The 17,206-nt window shown below is 44.9% G+C and overlaps 1 protein-coding gene across 1 annotated transcript; it reads left to right on the forward strand.

The window, feature by feature from the left end:
- Positions 1–5,990: 5,990 nt before the first annotated feature.
- Positions 5,991–15,895, forward strand: peli3 (pellino E3 ubiquitin protein ligase family member 3). The gene is made up of 7 exons (XM_068713652.1): positions 5,991–6,072; positions 6,352–6,549; positions 8,136–8,265; positions 9,087–9,188; positions 10,584–10,808; positions 13,878–14,066; positions 15,051–15,895. Exons 2-7 carry the CDS (start codon positions 6,377–6,379, stop codon positions 15,648–15,650), a joined length of 1,419 nt encoding a protein of 472 aa, XP_068569753.1. The 5' UTR covers positions 5,991–6,072; positions 6,352–6,376; the 3' UTR covers positions 15,651–15,895.
- The last annotated feature ends 1,311 nt before the right edge of the window (positions 15,896–17,206 follow it).

The raw sequence follows: 17,206 nt of genomic DNA on the forward strand, positions 1-17,206 counted from the left end.
CTCAAACGGTCCTGCCTCCAAAATGTAAAATCAGGATCAATATGAAGACCTGTTGGTCTGTGTTTTTAGCATTCTCTGTGTCAAAACATCCAAACTGCATCATATCCACCGTGGATATCCTCATGGATTCAGTCATATAATCTTTTTAAAAAAGATAATCTATATATTAACCGAGTTACAGAAGCTAGTGAACAGAGGCTGGACAGGAAGTGATGTCAGGACTTCAGCCCCTTATGTGTTGAATCATGGTCTACTGTTGCTTGACATCATTGGTTGACATCATTGACATTTATTTTACTCCGTCTAGCTTATTCATTCATTTATTGTATTAGTATTATTGTAATCAGCCGACAAATAATACGGAAAAATAAATACTAAAGATGTTTTTGTTTTTTTTACCCGTCATTTCAATTTGTTTTAATATTATTTAAAGGTCTTAAAGGCTGATTCAAAGGCTTATTAATACAATACGTTATTTGTAAAATTCAGCGAATATCTCCTCACGGTCAACTCGCTATCCTTTCCGTTGAAACAGGACATTTCGTTACATTAAAGCATGATTTGGAAATTATAACGACTATATCTTTTTAATAGATTTTGAGTTTAGGACTGGAGTACCGAGACAGCGACACACACACGGTAGCGGTGGGGCTCGCACTACTGTATGTGTGTGTGTGCGTGTTCTTTTGATAATTAACGTACAGCTTTTAGATTATGTATTTATCAGGGAACGGAGAAAAAATGTTGAACGGAGTCACGACTCTAGAGACTAGAAATCCAAGCTGAAACAGCAGCCTGTAGTTCTTCTTCTTCTAGAAAAAGCAAATTAAAACAACAAAACATTTATAGTAAAAATATAAAGTGTATAAGAAGTAATACTTAAGAGATCCTCATTAAACATGTTTGGTTGTATTCAGAGAATATCAGGTAATATTGAATTTTTTTAAACACTTATTGGTGTTGGCCTCGCCGTGTTGTGCAGGGTTTTGTGACATTCCACTGTGGTGTGTGGTGCTGTACCGCTGCGATACAGTGTGTGATGTTGCGTTGGTTGGTTGGTTGGTTGGTTGGTTGGTTGGTTGGTTGGTTGGCTTTGCGTGGTTTACGGGGCGGTGTTATTTGCAGTGTGTTGTGTTGTGTAATGCCGTGTGTGAGTGTGTTTAGCAGCAGCAGCAGTTCCTACCACAAACCCTCCAGCCACTCCACTCTGCTCCTATGGACTGCATTCCCTTTATCTATCTCTCTCTATTATTCTCTCCTTCCTTTGTCTTCCTTTGTCAGACAGCTTTTCTTTGTTTCTCTCTCTCTCTCTCTCTCTCTCTCTCCCCTCTCTCTCTCTCTCTCTCTCTCTCTCTCCACCCCCAGGATGTGGCTGTGGGTTGATTAGAAAATGCGTGGCACAGAACAGGCAATCCATCACCCTGCCAAAGCACGCCACTTCCGCGCATGCGCTCACTCCTCTTCCTCATTTCCCTCCTCTCTCTTCATCATCCACACAGATCGTCCAAGCTTTGGTCTGTGTGTGTGTGTGTGTGTGTGTGTGTGTGTGTGTGTGTGTGTGTGTTTTTTCTCCAGAAAGACCAGCAGCATCTCACATCAGCCCCTCCTTTCATTTTATTCCCTTCACCTCTCCTTGCCCTTCAAACCCACTCCTCCTCTTCCTCCTCCTCTGACTCCCACCTCCTCCTCCGTCTCGTCTAGATCCACTCATCCACCCATGACAGTCATGCCTCTTTTGCTTTTATGGATTATCCTCATGGTGAATCTCAGTGAGATCATTGACAGTGCAGAGACTGAGAAAAGTGCAAAAGAAGCGAGGGGGGAGCAAGTTCACAGTGATGTATTGATTAACCTCTCGCATCAGACGGGAGCTTAATCATTTCTCTGTGATATTGCTGTGGCGATATATCTACTTTTTTAAAGCTGTTTTAAATCACCTTTATATTGAAAACCATTGACAGACCTTCACCATTGGGCTAAGACCTTTTATCCGCCTATCTTCTATGAAGTATGTCAGAGACATCCGTCAGGACGGTTTGTTTCATTCCTGTACACATCTGTGTGTAACAGGTTTGTCTGTTATCAGTTTAAACTAAGCATAGACTGTATAATAGAGGTGGACGTAGCCACTGTGACGTCACCTTTTGGTGTGTGGACTACCGTTTCCAAGCCTGCAGTTTGGCCCTTTGGCCGTTTCCATCTTGGGGTCTCTTTTGCTGGCAAGGTGCATGGCTCAGCGGGGCCATCAGCTAACGCTAGCTAGCTAGCTTTGGTTTGCAAGGTGAATTCACGTTAGCTGTGATATTGATTGGAATGTTAATTTTGTAAAACGAGAAACATCCTTAAAACAAAACCAGAATAAATGAACAGCTGACTCTCAGAGTGTCTTTTACGACCAAAAACTTGAAAAATGCTGTGGTACCAACCTGTCAATCACAGTAAGCCCCGCCCTAAAGCATACCCTGCTTCATGGTCTGTTTGACTCTAAATGGACCATCATTTACTAAATCAACATCATGCTGTATTGAAGAAGACTTGAAACTAGAGATTGAGACCATAAACTCTAATGTTTACAATGTTTACTGAGGGAATAAATCAAGTGAGAAGAAGCACATTATGTTGTTATTTTAGTGTGGCGGAAGCTTTAAATACTACGACACCCATGAGTCTCAGCTCGCTTTAGAGAGGAGGCTAGTCAGGGGCGCAAGTCAGAGCTGTAGCAAATTTAAAATACTTTTTTGACAAAGTAGAAATGTCATCATGTCGTCCAACCACATCTAAAGACAAAAAACAGCTTCCAGGTGGCCACATCTGAAGGCAGTAACGGGTCTCCAGACGCTGTAAGACAAATTGACAAGCACTACGTTCAAAGATTACTGAGGCCTTTAGTGGCTAATGCAGCAGCATTTTAAGCTTGGTGATTGTATGTACCGAAATGCAACTTGGGAGTCGAAGTTAACTCCTCTCAGAGGCTTGTAGCTTGTTACTATAAACGTGTTTATAGTAACAAGCTTAGCTAGCAGCTAACTAGCAACAATTTCCTCACTTTTGTCAGTAGCAGCAGACGCTACCATTGTTAGCCTCCCTTTGGAGATTCCAGCAATATCTAAAATAAACTTCCATGCCAAGATGATTTGTTAATTGTAATGTCACTCCAGGGACCCTGACATGTTTTTACCCATAACTCCCCAATTGGATGGGACACTGGCCTTGTCTTCTGTTCGGGATGCACCAAGCCAATCTCCGGATTGGTAAAAACTCCCTATTCCCTAATTGTCCTAATAGAGACCAAATTGCAATGGTGTTCGGATGATGACGTTTGGCATTTAGATTTTACAATGAATAATTTTGAGGCTATAAATACATTTATTTAGTAAGGATCTAGAGGGCCCTGGAAGTTCCCCACAATCAATACAGCATTCTGCCAACCAGAGCGAGCCCCCCTTTCTATTTCCTCTCTATTCGCTATATCTTCCTCTTGCTCTTATCCTCTCCCCTCTCCCTTCATTTGCTTCTGTCCACCCAGCCTCCCCTGATTCCACTCTGCCTCCACCTCTGCATCGCTTCCACTGCTCAATATCCAGCCAGGGCAACAGAGAGATTGGGTAATGAAATGGCCACTGGCTGCCTGGATCTGCCTCCTGCCGTCCGTCATCTGATTATGAGGAGGTATTCTCCTCATCGGGCCCCATCAGATGGCCAAAATTCGATCAGGCCTAATAACGGCCATGCAGTTCACTCACAAGTAGTCCCTGTGGATTGGTTTGGCGCGGATGGTGATTGAAAAGGACCGTTCCTTAATGCTGACACAGAAAAAAAAAATCAAGACAGGAAAGGAAGGAAGCTTCCAAACATGGGATAGTATTTTCAGTATTATTACGTTCACACTCCCAGGATGATTATCTAATCTGCTCAAAAGGGAGAACAAAGCTTGTAAGGCTTTGTCATGCTTTTGCTCTGCTCGCTTTCCATCGTGTAGGTGGTCTCGCCTACTTTTGATTAATAATAGGCTTGAGCATTAAGAACAGGCTTAGAACCTGTATGCAGAGACGGGGATTGAGCTTTGTTTGACTTGTGTAAAAGGAATGTCATAATGTCCACATAGTGACTCATACTGTATGTGGTAGAAATGATCCCACTCTTTGGAGCATAATATTCATATTTCCTCTACTCTCTTGCCAGTTAATTAAATGCTTGTCAATGACATTTTGTTGTTGTATAATGGATATATGTTATCCCAAAAATTTGATATTTATCTGGTGGTTAGCTGCAAGACTCTAAACGGGACTAGCTTTCTTGTTTCCAGCACTCCTCTCTGGGCTCCATATCAGAAACCAGAAGTCCCCAGGTGTAAATCATCACCACGGGTAAAATTGCACATGCATCTTAAAGTATGAGCAGGGTTCATAGATGCGTATCAGTTAATCTGCCTTTGTGGAAAAAGCTGGATCGCTTGCGCCTATCCAATCATATTAGGAAGGGCCGGCTGTTCTCTTGAGGCCCTGGGTCAGCAAACAGAAAGCACTTCAGTCACATAAAGAGGACGACAATTACCAGAAGAGCCAACGTCACAAAGGCTGGAGCCGGCCAACCGTCCTGTGCTGCAGCAATGACACACATTCAGCCGCTTATTCCTGAATTACATTTGTTGGCTATTTTGAGGAATTTTCACAGGGATGCAAAGCTAAAGGTCTGGAAGTGACCGATATATTAACATGGTCAATAGATAGAGGTATGGAAGTGATCAATATATTAACATGGTCAATAGATAGAGGTCTGGAAGTGATCAATATATTAACATGGTCAATAGATAGAGGTCTGGAAGTGATCAATATATTAACATGGTCAATAGATAGAGGTCTGGAAGTGATCAATATATTAACATGGTCAATAGATAGAGGTCTGGAAGTGATCAATATATTAACATGGTCAATAGATAGAGGTCTGGAAGTGATCAATATATTAACATGGTCAATAGATAGAGGTCTGGAAGTGATCAATATATTAACATGGTCAATAGATAGAGGTCTGGAAGTGATCAATATATTAACATGGTCAATAGATAGAGGTCTGGAAGTGATCAATATATTAACATGGTCAATAGATAGAGGTCTGGAAGTGATCAATATATTAACATGGTCAATAGATAGAGGTCTGGAAGTGATCAATATATTAACATGGTCAATAGATAGAGGTCTGGAAGTGATCAATATATTAACATGGTCAATAGATAAAGGTCTGGAAGTGATCAATATATTAACATGGTCAATAGATAGAGGTCTGGAAGTGATCAATATATTAACATGGTCAATAGATAGAGGTCTGGAAGTGATCAATATATTAACATGGTCAATAGATAGAGGTCTGGAAGTGATCAATATATTAACATGGTCAATAGATAGAGGTCTGGAAGTGATCAATATATTAACATGGTCAATAGATAGAGGTATGGAAGTGATCAATATTGTAACGGGTGTAGTAAGGACCCAGAAGCTGGCCAACAGTTAACGCTGGAACATAGTAAACAATGGTCAGAATTCTTAACTTATTCTTGTAAGTAAATCACATTAATAGTTGGGCTGCACCAATCGGCCACCGATCGAAACTGGACAGTTTTCAGCCGATCGGCCGACAGTTTCCTTTTCAGATATTTTGCAAGTCATATATACACTTGTGTGCCTCGTGATAGTTTTAATCGGCACACAGCAGCACAAACAGTAACGCCACACACACACACACACACACACACACAGCCACACACACCATTTCGTCCTTGTGAGTGAAGAAGACATAAATTTGCCACAACCAGCTTGTCTGCTGAGTCCCTCACTATCACGGTCCTGCTTTTAACGGAGCTAACGGCGAACATTAGCGTAGGTTACATTGACTTGCATTGTGATGCATTCAAGCTATTCAGTAAAAATTTGTATTGGGCTAAGGTAAATTAAACGCCATCGTGATGTGTTCAAATGCAATCTTGGAGAATGTTTTTTTTTTTATTTCCTAATTATTGCTGGTTTTATGGAAATAGTTACTAAGGATAACTATACAACTCAACCAAAGGTTTCCAAGGTACCCGCTGAAACACGTGGTGATCTCATTATGACCTCATTTTCCCACAATCTATGGTTGTAATTAATAATGGATACAAGCTGGGTGATTATGATGTCATTTATTGACAAAACTCGTCAGAGCTGCACTTTATCTATGATAAGTTTGACCCCAAAACCATCTCAATTCAAAATATGTTTATAACGATATAATGTGATTATGTAAATGTAACTTTTCCCATCTCTCTCTCTCTCTCTCTCTCTCTCTCTCTCTCTCTCTCTCCCTCTCCCTCCCCAGCAGCGAGCCCCAGTTGTGGCCGGTGGGCATGGTTTTGGAGGGCAGCTCAGAGGCACTGTGTCCCCCCCCATCTCTGGAGCTGCGCCCGTCCTGCAACAAGAGCCAGCCCTCGCCTCCTCTGGGCTCAAGCTCGCAACCCCACGACGGAGTTTTCCCTGAGGACAAGGAGCCCGTCAAGTACGGCGAGCTCATCGTCTTGGGGTGAGATATTGAATTGCCAATCCCTGCTGAAGCGCTTTGTGTTTAAGAGTACGAGCTTGTGATATTCACGTGTGAGTTACAGGAACCCTGAACCAGGAACCAACGTGAGCCGGATCTAAGTTATATTCAGTCTGATTGGGTAAGGTAGGGTCCCGTTGTATTGCTAGGGACTCTGGTCTGGGTGTGTCCTTTGGTTCCTTGTCCAAAGACATCTAGTGTCTAAATCTCAAGCGCTGCCCTGTCACCAAGGTCTCAAGTAGACCCGGACTGGGTCGGGTTCTGGGAACTAAGATTAGGTTGAATATAAGAAGCAAGAGTGAAAGGAGTTCATTTGACTCACACGCAACGATACCATTGACACACTGAGCCACGGTGTAAGCCTAGCCTCCAGATAGACATGTTATACATTGCACATGTGTGTGTGTGTGTGTGGTGTGTGTGTGTGTGTGTGTGTGTGTGTGTGTGTGTGTGTGTGTGTGTGTGTGTGTGTGTGTGTGTGTGTGTGTGTGTGTGTGTGTGTGTGAGAGAAGACTATTGTCTCATAGGACGGTATGACGCTGTTACAGCCACAGACATATGCTACCACTCCTCGGCTATCGATCCACGGATGATAAACACTGGGTGGATGAGGAGAATGGCTTGGTTCACTGTCAATTTGATCGCAGAGAGAGGTGGGGGTGGGTGGGGGGTGGGTGGGGGGTGGGTGGGGAGGGGGGGGGGGGGTTTGGCTGCCACCGACATTTTACAACATCCATCCAATCATGGCCTCTCTGTGGCTGGAGAGTGTTGGTCGTTCTAAATGCAGCATCATATGGAATACTCAGGGCTGGTGATACCGGATCGCTCATCCAACCTGAAACAAATCCAAGGATGTTATATTTTGACTTCCTGTGGCATTAGACGTTTTAGAGAGCGTGACCAGTTTGATGCACATCTAAGTGAACACAATGTTCTTTATAAATACTAATCTAGGTTCAGGAAATCTTATTCCAGTCAGCCCTTGTTGACCTGACTGATCAATTAAATATGGACATTCGATGCAGTACATTGTATTCCATAAATGTGAGGCTATTGGGTGTGATAACCTAGCTCAGCAGTTAGTTGGTTGGATTCTTACATGAGTAATCATATTCAGTGTGTAGATATTAATGGCACCTTATCAGATCCAGGAGTGGTCACGTGTGGCGTTCCGCAGGGATCCATCTTGAGAACCAACAATGAACCTAACAATCAAAAAAGTAAGGATCTGCCCGTAATGATACAATTTAAATGTTCATTTACACACACACACACTGATGGCGCAGCCTTTGGGAGCTATTTGGGGTTCCATATCTTGGCCAAGGACACTTCTACATGTGGACTTAAGGAGCCGGGGCTCGGAATGCCGATCATCATCCAATTAGTGGACGACCCACTCCACCTCCTGAGCCACAGCTGCCACAAATAGGACAAACAATTCTTAATGCTAGTTTAAAAAAAACGATTGAATTTGGACAAAGTGAGTAAAAGATAAAGCATGTATCATCCATGTAACCCAGTTATCAGCATTATCACAATTAAGTCCATTTTCTTCCTGTGCTTCACAGGCACAATGGGTCGCTGGCCAATGGGGACAAGGGTCGCAGAAGAAGTCGCCTGGCCCTCTATAAGAGACCTAAAGCCAACGGGGTCAAACCTGATGTTATCCACAACGTCTCAACCCCTCTGGTGTCAAAGGTGAGTTCACAGCACTGATCAAGACAGTTCAGGGTGTCACTGAAACTGAAGAGGTGTTCTCCCTGACCCAGGTAGAAAGGAACCAGATTCTATATTTCAGGAAACAAGAAAAATTGATTGAAAAAGGTAATCCGTAGTGAAACTGTCTATTTCTTCTGTAACATTGGAATCTAACACTGACGTATTAGAGTGAAGCTTAGAATGTTGTGATATATTATGATGTCATCACCCTTAACAAAAGATTTTGGGTTATTGTGGTTATAGAAATGTACTTTATGGTGCTGTTAGATTGCTGCTCGGCCTATTTTGCATATAAACATGTTGTGAGTTTTGGAACATTTATCTTTTTTGAATATTTGTTCACGTTTGGACTTGAATATTAGTGGAGCCTTATCTTTATCTGTGAAGAAATATCTACAGAAAAATCTGTAAGAAATTAATAACTTATGAATAGACATGCAAGAAATATTGATTTTAATTTTTTGTTTATTTATTTGTTTTACATGTTATCCAATGCTTCTAATTAACCAGAAGGAAACAAACCTAAAGACTGAATACCAGTTATTGGCAGTTTGAATACTGGTGTATACTGTTAATATAATGTACATACATATTGTAGAAACAGCAGTGTCACACAGCACCATGACACCAAATGATCTCTCTCATAACAATAAATCGGCTGATGATATGATATCAGTCATTTCATGTAGCGGTAGCGTCGTCCCTCTAGAACAGGAAACGTCCTCTGCCAGATTGTGCTGGAGGCCAGACCTTCAGCTCTCCTTGTCATGTGACCTGGATAATGTCTTTTCCATTGGCAGGCACTCAGCAACAAAAGCCAGCACAGCATCTCCTACACACTGTCACGGAGCCACTCTGTCATTGTGGAGTACACCCATGACACCAACACAGACATGTTTCAGGTCAGTGTTTGCACACACACACACACACACACACACACACACACACACACACTCCATGCCAACATATTGTAAGCTATTTTGTGAAAAAAACTCAAAGTGAACTTGAGTTCCTCCTGGTAAGCAGTGATGCAGCGTTTGTGTCCGGGGCTTTTATTGTGAAAGGTAAGAACGGTAGAAGTAATGCCGCATTCACGTGGAATGGGGCACTTTTAGTGGCTGACGGCAGGACGGTAGAATTAGGCGAGGCTGTTCCTTTGTCTCCCCGATTTTTTAAGTGTTCAGTCAAACAGTAACTGAAGCTGTCGGGCCTGTAGAGTCAGAGAACAGCGGAGCAGAGAGGGCATCAGGAATGAAGAGGAAGACAAAAGACTGAGGAGATCAAACATGCAGGAGAAGATGAGTCAGACCTCGTCTGCTCTCAGTAGCTCACAGTTGTTTTTCCAACCACCTTCTCTCCACTTCAAGGAGATCCATACAAAGCCGTGACTCCGGCAGACACGATCAACATGTCTGTCTGTCTGTCTGTCTGTCTGTGTTTAAGGGTCATGTCACCCACATGGTCTATTCTGTCCATGTTTATAGACATGCTAGATATGTTTCTTCCTCCGCCTGGATACTAATATGTATATGCTTCATATTACGCTGCTCATAGTATTGGAAAATGACATCAATGACGTCCTTTCTTCAGTTCAGCGAGACATTCAGCCTGTTGTTGGGTACATTTCTTTACAACTTTTTGCAGCCTTGGCCATCAGCTCCAACAGCATTGTACACAAAGAAGTAATTACTGGGTTCTTGGAAAGCAGCAACATCTCCATTGGTTGCTTTTAGACGGCTAGTGTGCGCGTAGGCGGGAACAGCTTCCGCTCGCTGACGATCAAGTCAGACAAATGTGGACGTTTTCACAATCTACTGATCAACTTTGAGCTACTTTGAGTTTGTGATCACTTGTCTTGAGTAGTCGTTGTTGCTGAACTGTTTGGTTTTTCTGCGCGTTGCCAGAACTGATGGCCAGTGCTACAAAAAGAAAACCCAAGAAATGTTTCAGCCTAGTTGTAATGAACTGGAATGACTTTAGGTTGTTATTGGTGTTGGTCCTGGTCAGCCTCCTCAATCATACTGTTTCTAATTGGGGGAGGTGTGGAGCCTATTCACTGGATTGTAGCCAATTAGTTATCATCAGGGGAAACCGACCAAATTGAAGAAAAAGTAGCTCAAATGATCTCAAAAAGCCCAGAACTATCTTTACACACTGTAATACCAAATAGCATTGAGGGAAGCTACTGATTCTGTCAGTGACATGGATGATGTAGTATCTGAGAGACGACCACCGCTAATAAAACCTGCATGGGTCGTTGGGTTATGATATCGATTCCTCTCTCTGGGTTCTCTCAGATCGGTCGGTCCACAGAGAGCATGATCGACTTCGTGGTGACGGACACGGCGGGCAGCAGCAGCGGTCAGGGCGGGGGCTCAGCGGGGGAGGGCGGCGGCGGAGGCCAGTCGGCCCAGAGCACCATCTCCCGCTACGCCTGCCGCATCATGTGCGAGCGCAGCGCTCCCTACACGGCCCGCATCTACGCCGCCGGCTTCGACTCCTCCAAGAACATCTTCCTCGGGGTGAGTGTTCTTCCCCTCGTGGGCGCCAGGCCTCTCCTGGCAAAATACCCGCTCGGGGACCGGTAACCACGGCAACCGTGGTGAGAACAACATCAGGGACGTGACTGTGCCACCCACGGGTGACATCATAGCTGTGAGGACGGGTGTCAGTGTATGTGACCTGGCCCAAGGAAGCCTGGGAGAGGAAGGAGCAGTGTTCTCCACGTGTGTGTGTGTGTGTGTGTGTGTGTGTGTGTGTGTGTGTGTGTGTGTGTGTTAATATACTGCTTCTGGTCATATGTAACTGTCTCCAGCTATTGGAGATGTGTCAGTGAACATACATCATGTTATAACATATAGTGCATCAGGACATACTGTACACTGTATCTGTGTTGCTCTAACTTATTTAGCTCCTCTGCTATGATAATAGATAATTGAGATCTGTTTACGACCGGCTCGCTCATTTCTCACCCTGTTGGACCTATTTTTAGCGACCCCGAGCTCTTACTATGAATAGAACAATATTATCATAATCGGTGGTCAAAGCTACAAAATTTAACCCCCCCCCCCCCCCCCTGGAATGAACCAGAATTACCCTGAAATAGCCATTTATGAAAACCCCATCTGAATATTGGAATGGCATTTTAAAAAAAAAATTCCAATGAACTAAACAGAGAGTATTTATTTCCCCCTGTACTGTACTCAGTTATCAGACTCTTTGATATAAAAAGCTTCTATACCTCTGCGGATAGCTGGCAGGGCGGGGCGGTCTAAAACGTGACATCGAGGGGCACCAAAGCCACGCAAGCCAATAATAGCCTCATGATTGCATGACGTCATCCCATGCAAGATTCATCAGGAACCCCGACAACTAGGCCAGCAGTCAGGGAGATAACATCAGCAACCAGTGCTCAGCTCAACACACACACACACACACACACACACATCATGACGGAGGCTTGTATAACTCCACCAGCCATCAGGACGACATTCACGCTGATGTATGGAACAAATATTGTCCTTTTTTATTAAAAGTCAGGCTCTGAGGTTCACCTCTGAACTGGTGGATGGATGGGATTATTGTGTCATTGATAAATAATGCATGAGAATTTTCATCACTTCCTCCTCCGTCAGACCCTTCCGGTCCCGAGCTTGGAGGAGGAAGTGACACGCATTTCCTCCGTCACACACTCTGAGGCTGTGATCACATGATGAGTCCACTACATGAACTGTGTCTAAGAAGTGGACGTAGTCATCGTGACGTCACCCATTGGTTTGTGGAATGCCCTTTTGAAGCCTCGAGTCTGGTGATTTTGCCGTCGCCATCTTGGATCACGGCAGTCGCCATTTTGTGGTTTTTTCGCAACCAATGAACAGAAGTGACCATATTTGGAGAGGAGTGACGTAGAGACGGCGTATACCGCCGTATCTTTTGGTTTAGTTTAAGGCATTCATTTTAAAGAGATCCGCTTTTCTACGGTATATACCCACCTAACAAACAGACATTTGGATCCACCTCTCGCAAATTGGAATCAAATTGCATACCCACGCACCAGGGGTTCACACAAATAATGCATGGAGGTACTCCACCTAATGCAGAAGACACAAGCCGGGCATTTGAGTTCAGCGGTACCATCTTTCTGTGCTTCAAACAAAGTGCAGTCCAACGATCCCACCCACTCTACGCTGACACCCAGCTAATTTGAAGCGCACCGAGGCCTTTCGTCTTCTTTATTAAAGCAACACGACATGACATTTATCCTCGCCGCTGCTTTCTTCCTGGTCTTCTGTTTTATTTCTGACACATATGCAGCCTCAGGCAGTGTGTCCTGCTGTCTGCCATAGTGTCTTCTCTGATACTATCAGCGTAATGAATATACAGGCAGGGGATTTTCAAATGCGAAAAACAAAGATTTTGCCAAATTGTAATCAAACACACACCTCTGACCCCCAATAATACACTGCTAGCTACTACGACCCATACGCTAAACAAGTTTAGTTTTTAATTCATTTCAGCTCTGGTTTTGGTCTCCACCAAAAATATGTGTCTGTTTAGCTGCTAAATGCTCCACTATGTTAAACAGCTCGTCTCTAAATGTGTCTCGTCTGTTGTTTGCTGCAGAGCAGGTAGAGTACAGTGGAGATCAGAGCTTTTTTCGCTTAGCTAAGCCGATGAGTGTAGGAGACTGAACCCTAACAGCACATTCGGGACCCATAAAAACCAAAACAATGAGCCGAAAGAGGCTAAAAAGAAAGTGCAGAGTTGGTGATAATTCGTCTTTACGGGTTTGTCTTTACAAGTGACACCTTTCACATTACACAGCCATTTGACCCAATGCTCATACGGTGTAATAAGAGCAGCTTTAAAGGACCCATGTGTAGGATTTAGTTGCATCTAGCAGAGGCTGCAGATTGAAGAGCCAGTGTTTGGTTTGTCCATTCTGGGCTACTGTAGAAACATGGACGTGCTTCCTGTCGACATATGAAGGGCTCATTCTCGGCTAAAGAAAACACAACGATTCTTAGTTTCAGGTGATTATACATTATGAAAACAGTTATGAATATTATGTTCCATTTCTGCTAATAGCTTCCCCTAAACGCTACACACTGGACCTTAAAATTTGCAAAAGGTTTTTTTAGCCTCACACATTAATGTTGAACACATTCAGTGAAATTCTTCTTTCCTCCAACAGCTTCAAAGAACTTAATCTCCAGGCGTTTCTTTTACAACTGCCTCTGTCCTTTAATAGCTTTGTTTTGTTTTCTAATGAAGCTACACACTGCAGAAATTTGCTGTTTCATTCCATCGGAGCTAATTTGTGTTCATAATACATCCTTTCTTTCTCTCAGGGACGGGTTCTTTCTCAAGCGTGGGCGCATCGCCGCGCATTAGTCAGTACAGTAGTCATTCTGTACTGAGCTAAATATAGCAGCAGAGAACAGCAACGTCAGCGGTTCTTCTAGCCAGCCACCTCTGACATCTACCTCCACTATCATCCCTCTGTGCCTCTAACTTCTACGTCTGCCTGCTCCGTGTGTGTGTGTGTGTGTGTGTGTGTGTGTGTGTGTGTGTTGGTGTGTGTCTCTCAGGAGCGCGCCGCCAAATGGAGGACGTCGGATGGCCTGATGGACGGCCTGACCACCAACGGGGTGCTGGTGATGCACCCGGCGGGGGAGTTTGTGTCTGAGCCCGCTCCGGGCGTCTGGAGGGAAATCTCTGTTTGTGGAAACGTCTTTGCCCTGAGGGAGACTCGCTCAGCCCAACAGAGGGGAAAACTGGTAAGATGAAGAGGGCTGACGGAAAAATGAGCTGTACGTTTTCTCCGATATGGTCACAAAGTTTGAAGTTACTAAACTTGATATGACCTGCGGGGATGAATCTGTAGAAATTGCTTCCTTAATGTAATGTAAGGAAGTGAACATCCTGGCTGTCCTATATAGACTTTGCATTACTTTAAAGAAGGTAGGAAATGAAGTCCTCTATAATGCTGTAGAATCTTGTCCCTTTTCCCTTTTGGTGTGAACTTCAGCAGGGGACAGTAGCTTCTGGATTTGGAATCAATTCGTCACCACTTTGTCCTAGACATTTCCTGACGGGACCCGAGGTGTTGTAAACCGCGCTGTTATCGCGAACGTGTGAACTCCCTCGATGCCAGCATGATCACATTGCATCATAAAAAAAAAAGAAAAGAAAAGTCTTCGCTGAGCTTTCCTCAGACCTCCCACGATAGGAGACACTTATACCCCAAACGTCTGTAGGTCCCTGCTCAGGGGGCAATGGCCACTGACACTCATACGGCCCGCCGCCACTTCCTTCAAGTTGTTAGCTGCTCACCAGTATACCTTCATTATGTCATGTGCAAATTTAACTTGACGGGGAGTGGGAAATGCAGTCTTTTGTATGAAGTGAGTACAGCCGTAGGAGAGCTGCTGTAAATGACCGTAGACGTAGAGAGCCTCGTTGTCGCCTTCAACCACGTGCAAGAAGTCAAACTGTCACTGGGTACCATTCTTAATTGTCAATTTGATCTGTAAATGTGATGCGTACGTGTTGATGATGATGGCATTTTGAGGGAAGCCACTTACAATAGATGAGTGTCAACAGTCTGAACCATAACTAGTGCAGCACAGTGCCATCATGTGGTGGTACGGAGGGGAAGTTGTCCCCAGTTTAACGAACCCTTCCAGTGTGGCCCATAACCAATCACTGTGTCTTCTTCTTCTCTTTCCCCTGCTGTTTCCATCTTCTGTTCTCCTCTCGAGGTGGAAAATGAGTCAAACACCCTCCAGGACGGCTCTCTGATTGATCTGTGTGGGGCTACCCTGCTGTGGAGGACCCCCGCCGGACTGCGCCACACCCCCACCCTCAAACAGCTGGAGTCCCTTCGCCAGGAGCTGAACGCCGCCCGGCCCCAGTGTCCCGTGGGCTTCAACACCCTGGCCTTCCCTAGTCTGGCCCAGCGCGAGATCGTCGACAAGAAGCAGCCCTGGGTCTACGTCAACTGCGGCCACGTCCACGGCTACCACAATTGGGGCTATCGCAAGGAGAAGGGTCCCGCCGGCCCCGGGGGTACGGCACCAGCCAGCACCGGGGAGAGGGAGTGCCCCATGTGCCGGCGAGTGGGCCCCTACGTGCCGCTGTGGCTGGGCTGTGAGGGAGGATTGTACCTGGACGCCGGGCCGCCTACTCACGCCTTCTGCCCCTGTGGCCACGTATGCTCAGCAAAGACAGTGGTGGGGTGGAGCCAGATCCCGTTACCCCACGGCACCCACGCCTTCCACGCTGCCTGCCCCTTCTGTGGTACCTGGTTGACAGGGGAGCAGGGCCACATCAAACTCATCTTCCAAGGCCCCGTCGACTGAGGACACCCGGGAGCCACAAGTGATGGTGGACCGGTGAAGAGGTGGGACGCGCAGAGTAAAGGTCGCGTGCTAGAACAAAAATCTGAACACTCAAGTGTTGGACGAAAGAGGAAGCACCGATGACAAATACAAGAAAAGGACAGCTGACATGATGAACTGAATGTGCCATGCAATTATAGATTGCCATGGCTTTAAATGGAATATGAGGTGTGTGGAGAATATGTAAATAAATTGTGTTGAAATGAGCAGGCGTTGAGTGATCTTTTGTTCTTCTTCCCGTCACATCATTTGACTGCACGACAGCAACGCTATAAAGAAACAAAAAACACGCTGGAAGCCGACTCAAACGAAGGTGAAAACAAAGGCGAATGGTAAAATGATTACCAAAACTGTCCAGTGTAGAGATCGATCTCAATTTAAAGGTGACCTGTGGAATCTTCTCGTAAACAAGCCTCTTAAAAGTATTTTAAACCCAGCATTGTTTACGAGCTCGCAGTCTTCTTCTTCACTGTCTCTGTTGGCGTACTGCAGTATATCTCGGTGTGTTTCTGCCACCTGTTGACCAGTGGAAAGTGTGAAACCATTGGTAGGACTCGTGTGTGTGTGTGTGTGTGTGTGTGTGTGTGTGTGTGTGTGTGTGTGTGTGTGTATACACTACAATACGGGGACCCACTAAAAAAAGCTGCATAGAGTGACTAGTGGTCTAGATCTCAACAGTGAATCTTGATTCAGGAATTATAACATCTTCACCATGACAGGTGTAATCTTTATGCTCTGCGCGTCAAACCAAAATGATCCCAAGAGTTGGGAGGTGGATTCAAAAGTACAAAAGAAAACAGCTGTGTTGTTGTTTTCTTGGGCCATTTCTACTACATCAACCATTCCTTGATGTGCGCGCAACATTTTCAGGTATACTCTTAGCACACAACTCGGTGATCGCAATGCTACCATAACTGCTAGAAATGATTTTTGAACAAAAAGACGCAAGTTGTTAAAAAAAAAAACGTTCTAGTCACAAGGCTGCTCTACATATCTCCATCAGCTGCAGGTTGCTGGATGAACACTGGACGCCTCTCACCCTGGGAGGAGCCCCTCTCACCGGCACGCACGCCACACCGTGGCAAGCTGCAGCCTCCACGGAGTGTCTCTAAGCCTTTGCTCCCAGTTTGCAGCGCCCCCATTGAGCTAAAAATAACTCAAGGTCACCGAGCAACCCGTGCCTCCCCATCGTGGGGGGGGGTGACAGCTCAGGAGAGCTGCACGTCACCTTTTCAACACCTAAGGAAATGTTGAAAACACTGACAAAACCTTCAATTTGTCCAGATTCGAGAGCTCCACAAGGAGCCGCACCGTTACACACGCCTCCAGCGCTTGACGTAGGTGCACATGGTTGCATCTTCTGGATCGGATGTGAGCACATATTGCTTACCATGTGATATCTGCTGAAAAGGTCGCGCTGCAGAGCGGATGCAGAGGGCAGCTGCGATCCCACCCAGAGCTGCCGCAGGGTTGTTTTTATTTGTTAAATCGGTGCCAGACCCTGGTCAAATCCAATG

This window comes from Cebidichthys violaceus, unplaced genomic scaffold (assembly GCF_023349555.1).
Source record: "Cebidichthys violaceus isolate CVI_PGR_0920_01 unplaced genomic scaffold, fCebVio1.0.p SCAF_19, whole genome shotgun sequence".
Lineage (NCBI taxonomy): Eukaryota > Metazoa > Chordata > Actinopteri > Perciformes > Stichaeidae > Cebidichthys > Cebidichthys violaceus.

Coding starts and splice junctions, on each gene's coding strand:
- peli3 (XM_068713652.1), top strand. CDS start 6,377: ATGGTTTTGGAGGGCAGCTCAGAGGCACTGTGTCCCCCCCCATCTCTG. Junction 8,266..9,086: donor CAACCCCTCTGGTGTCAAAG/GTGAGTTCACAG, acceptor TTCCATTGGCAG/GCACTCAGCAACAAAAGCCA. Junction 10,809..13,877: donor CCAAGAACATCTTCCTCGGG/GTGAGTGTTCTT, acceptor TGTGTCTCTCAG/GAGCGCGCCGCCAAATGGAG.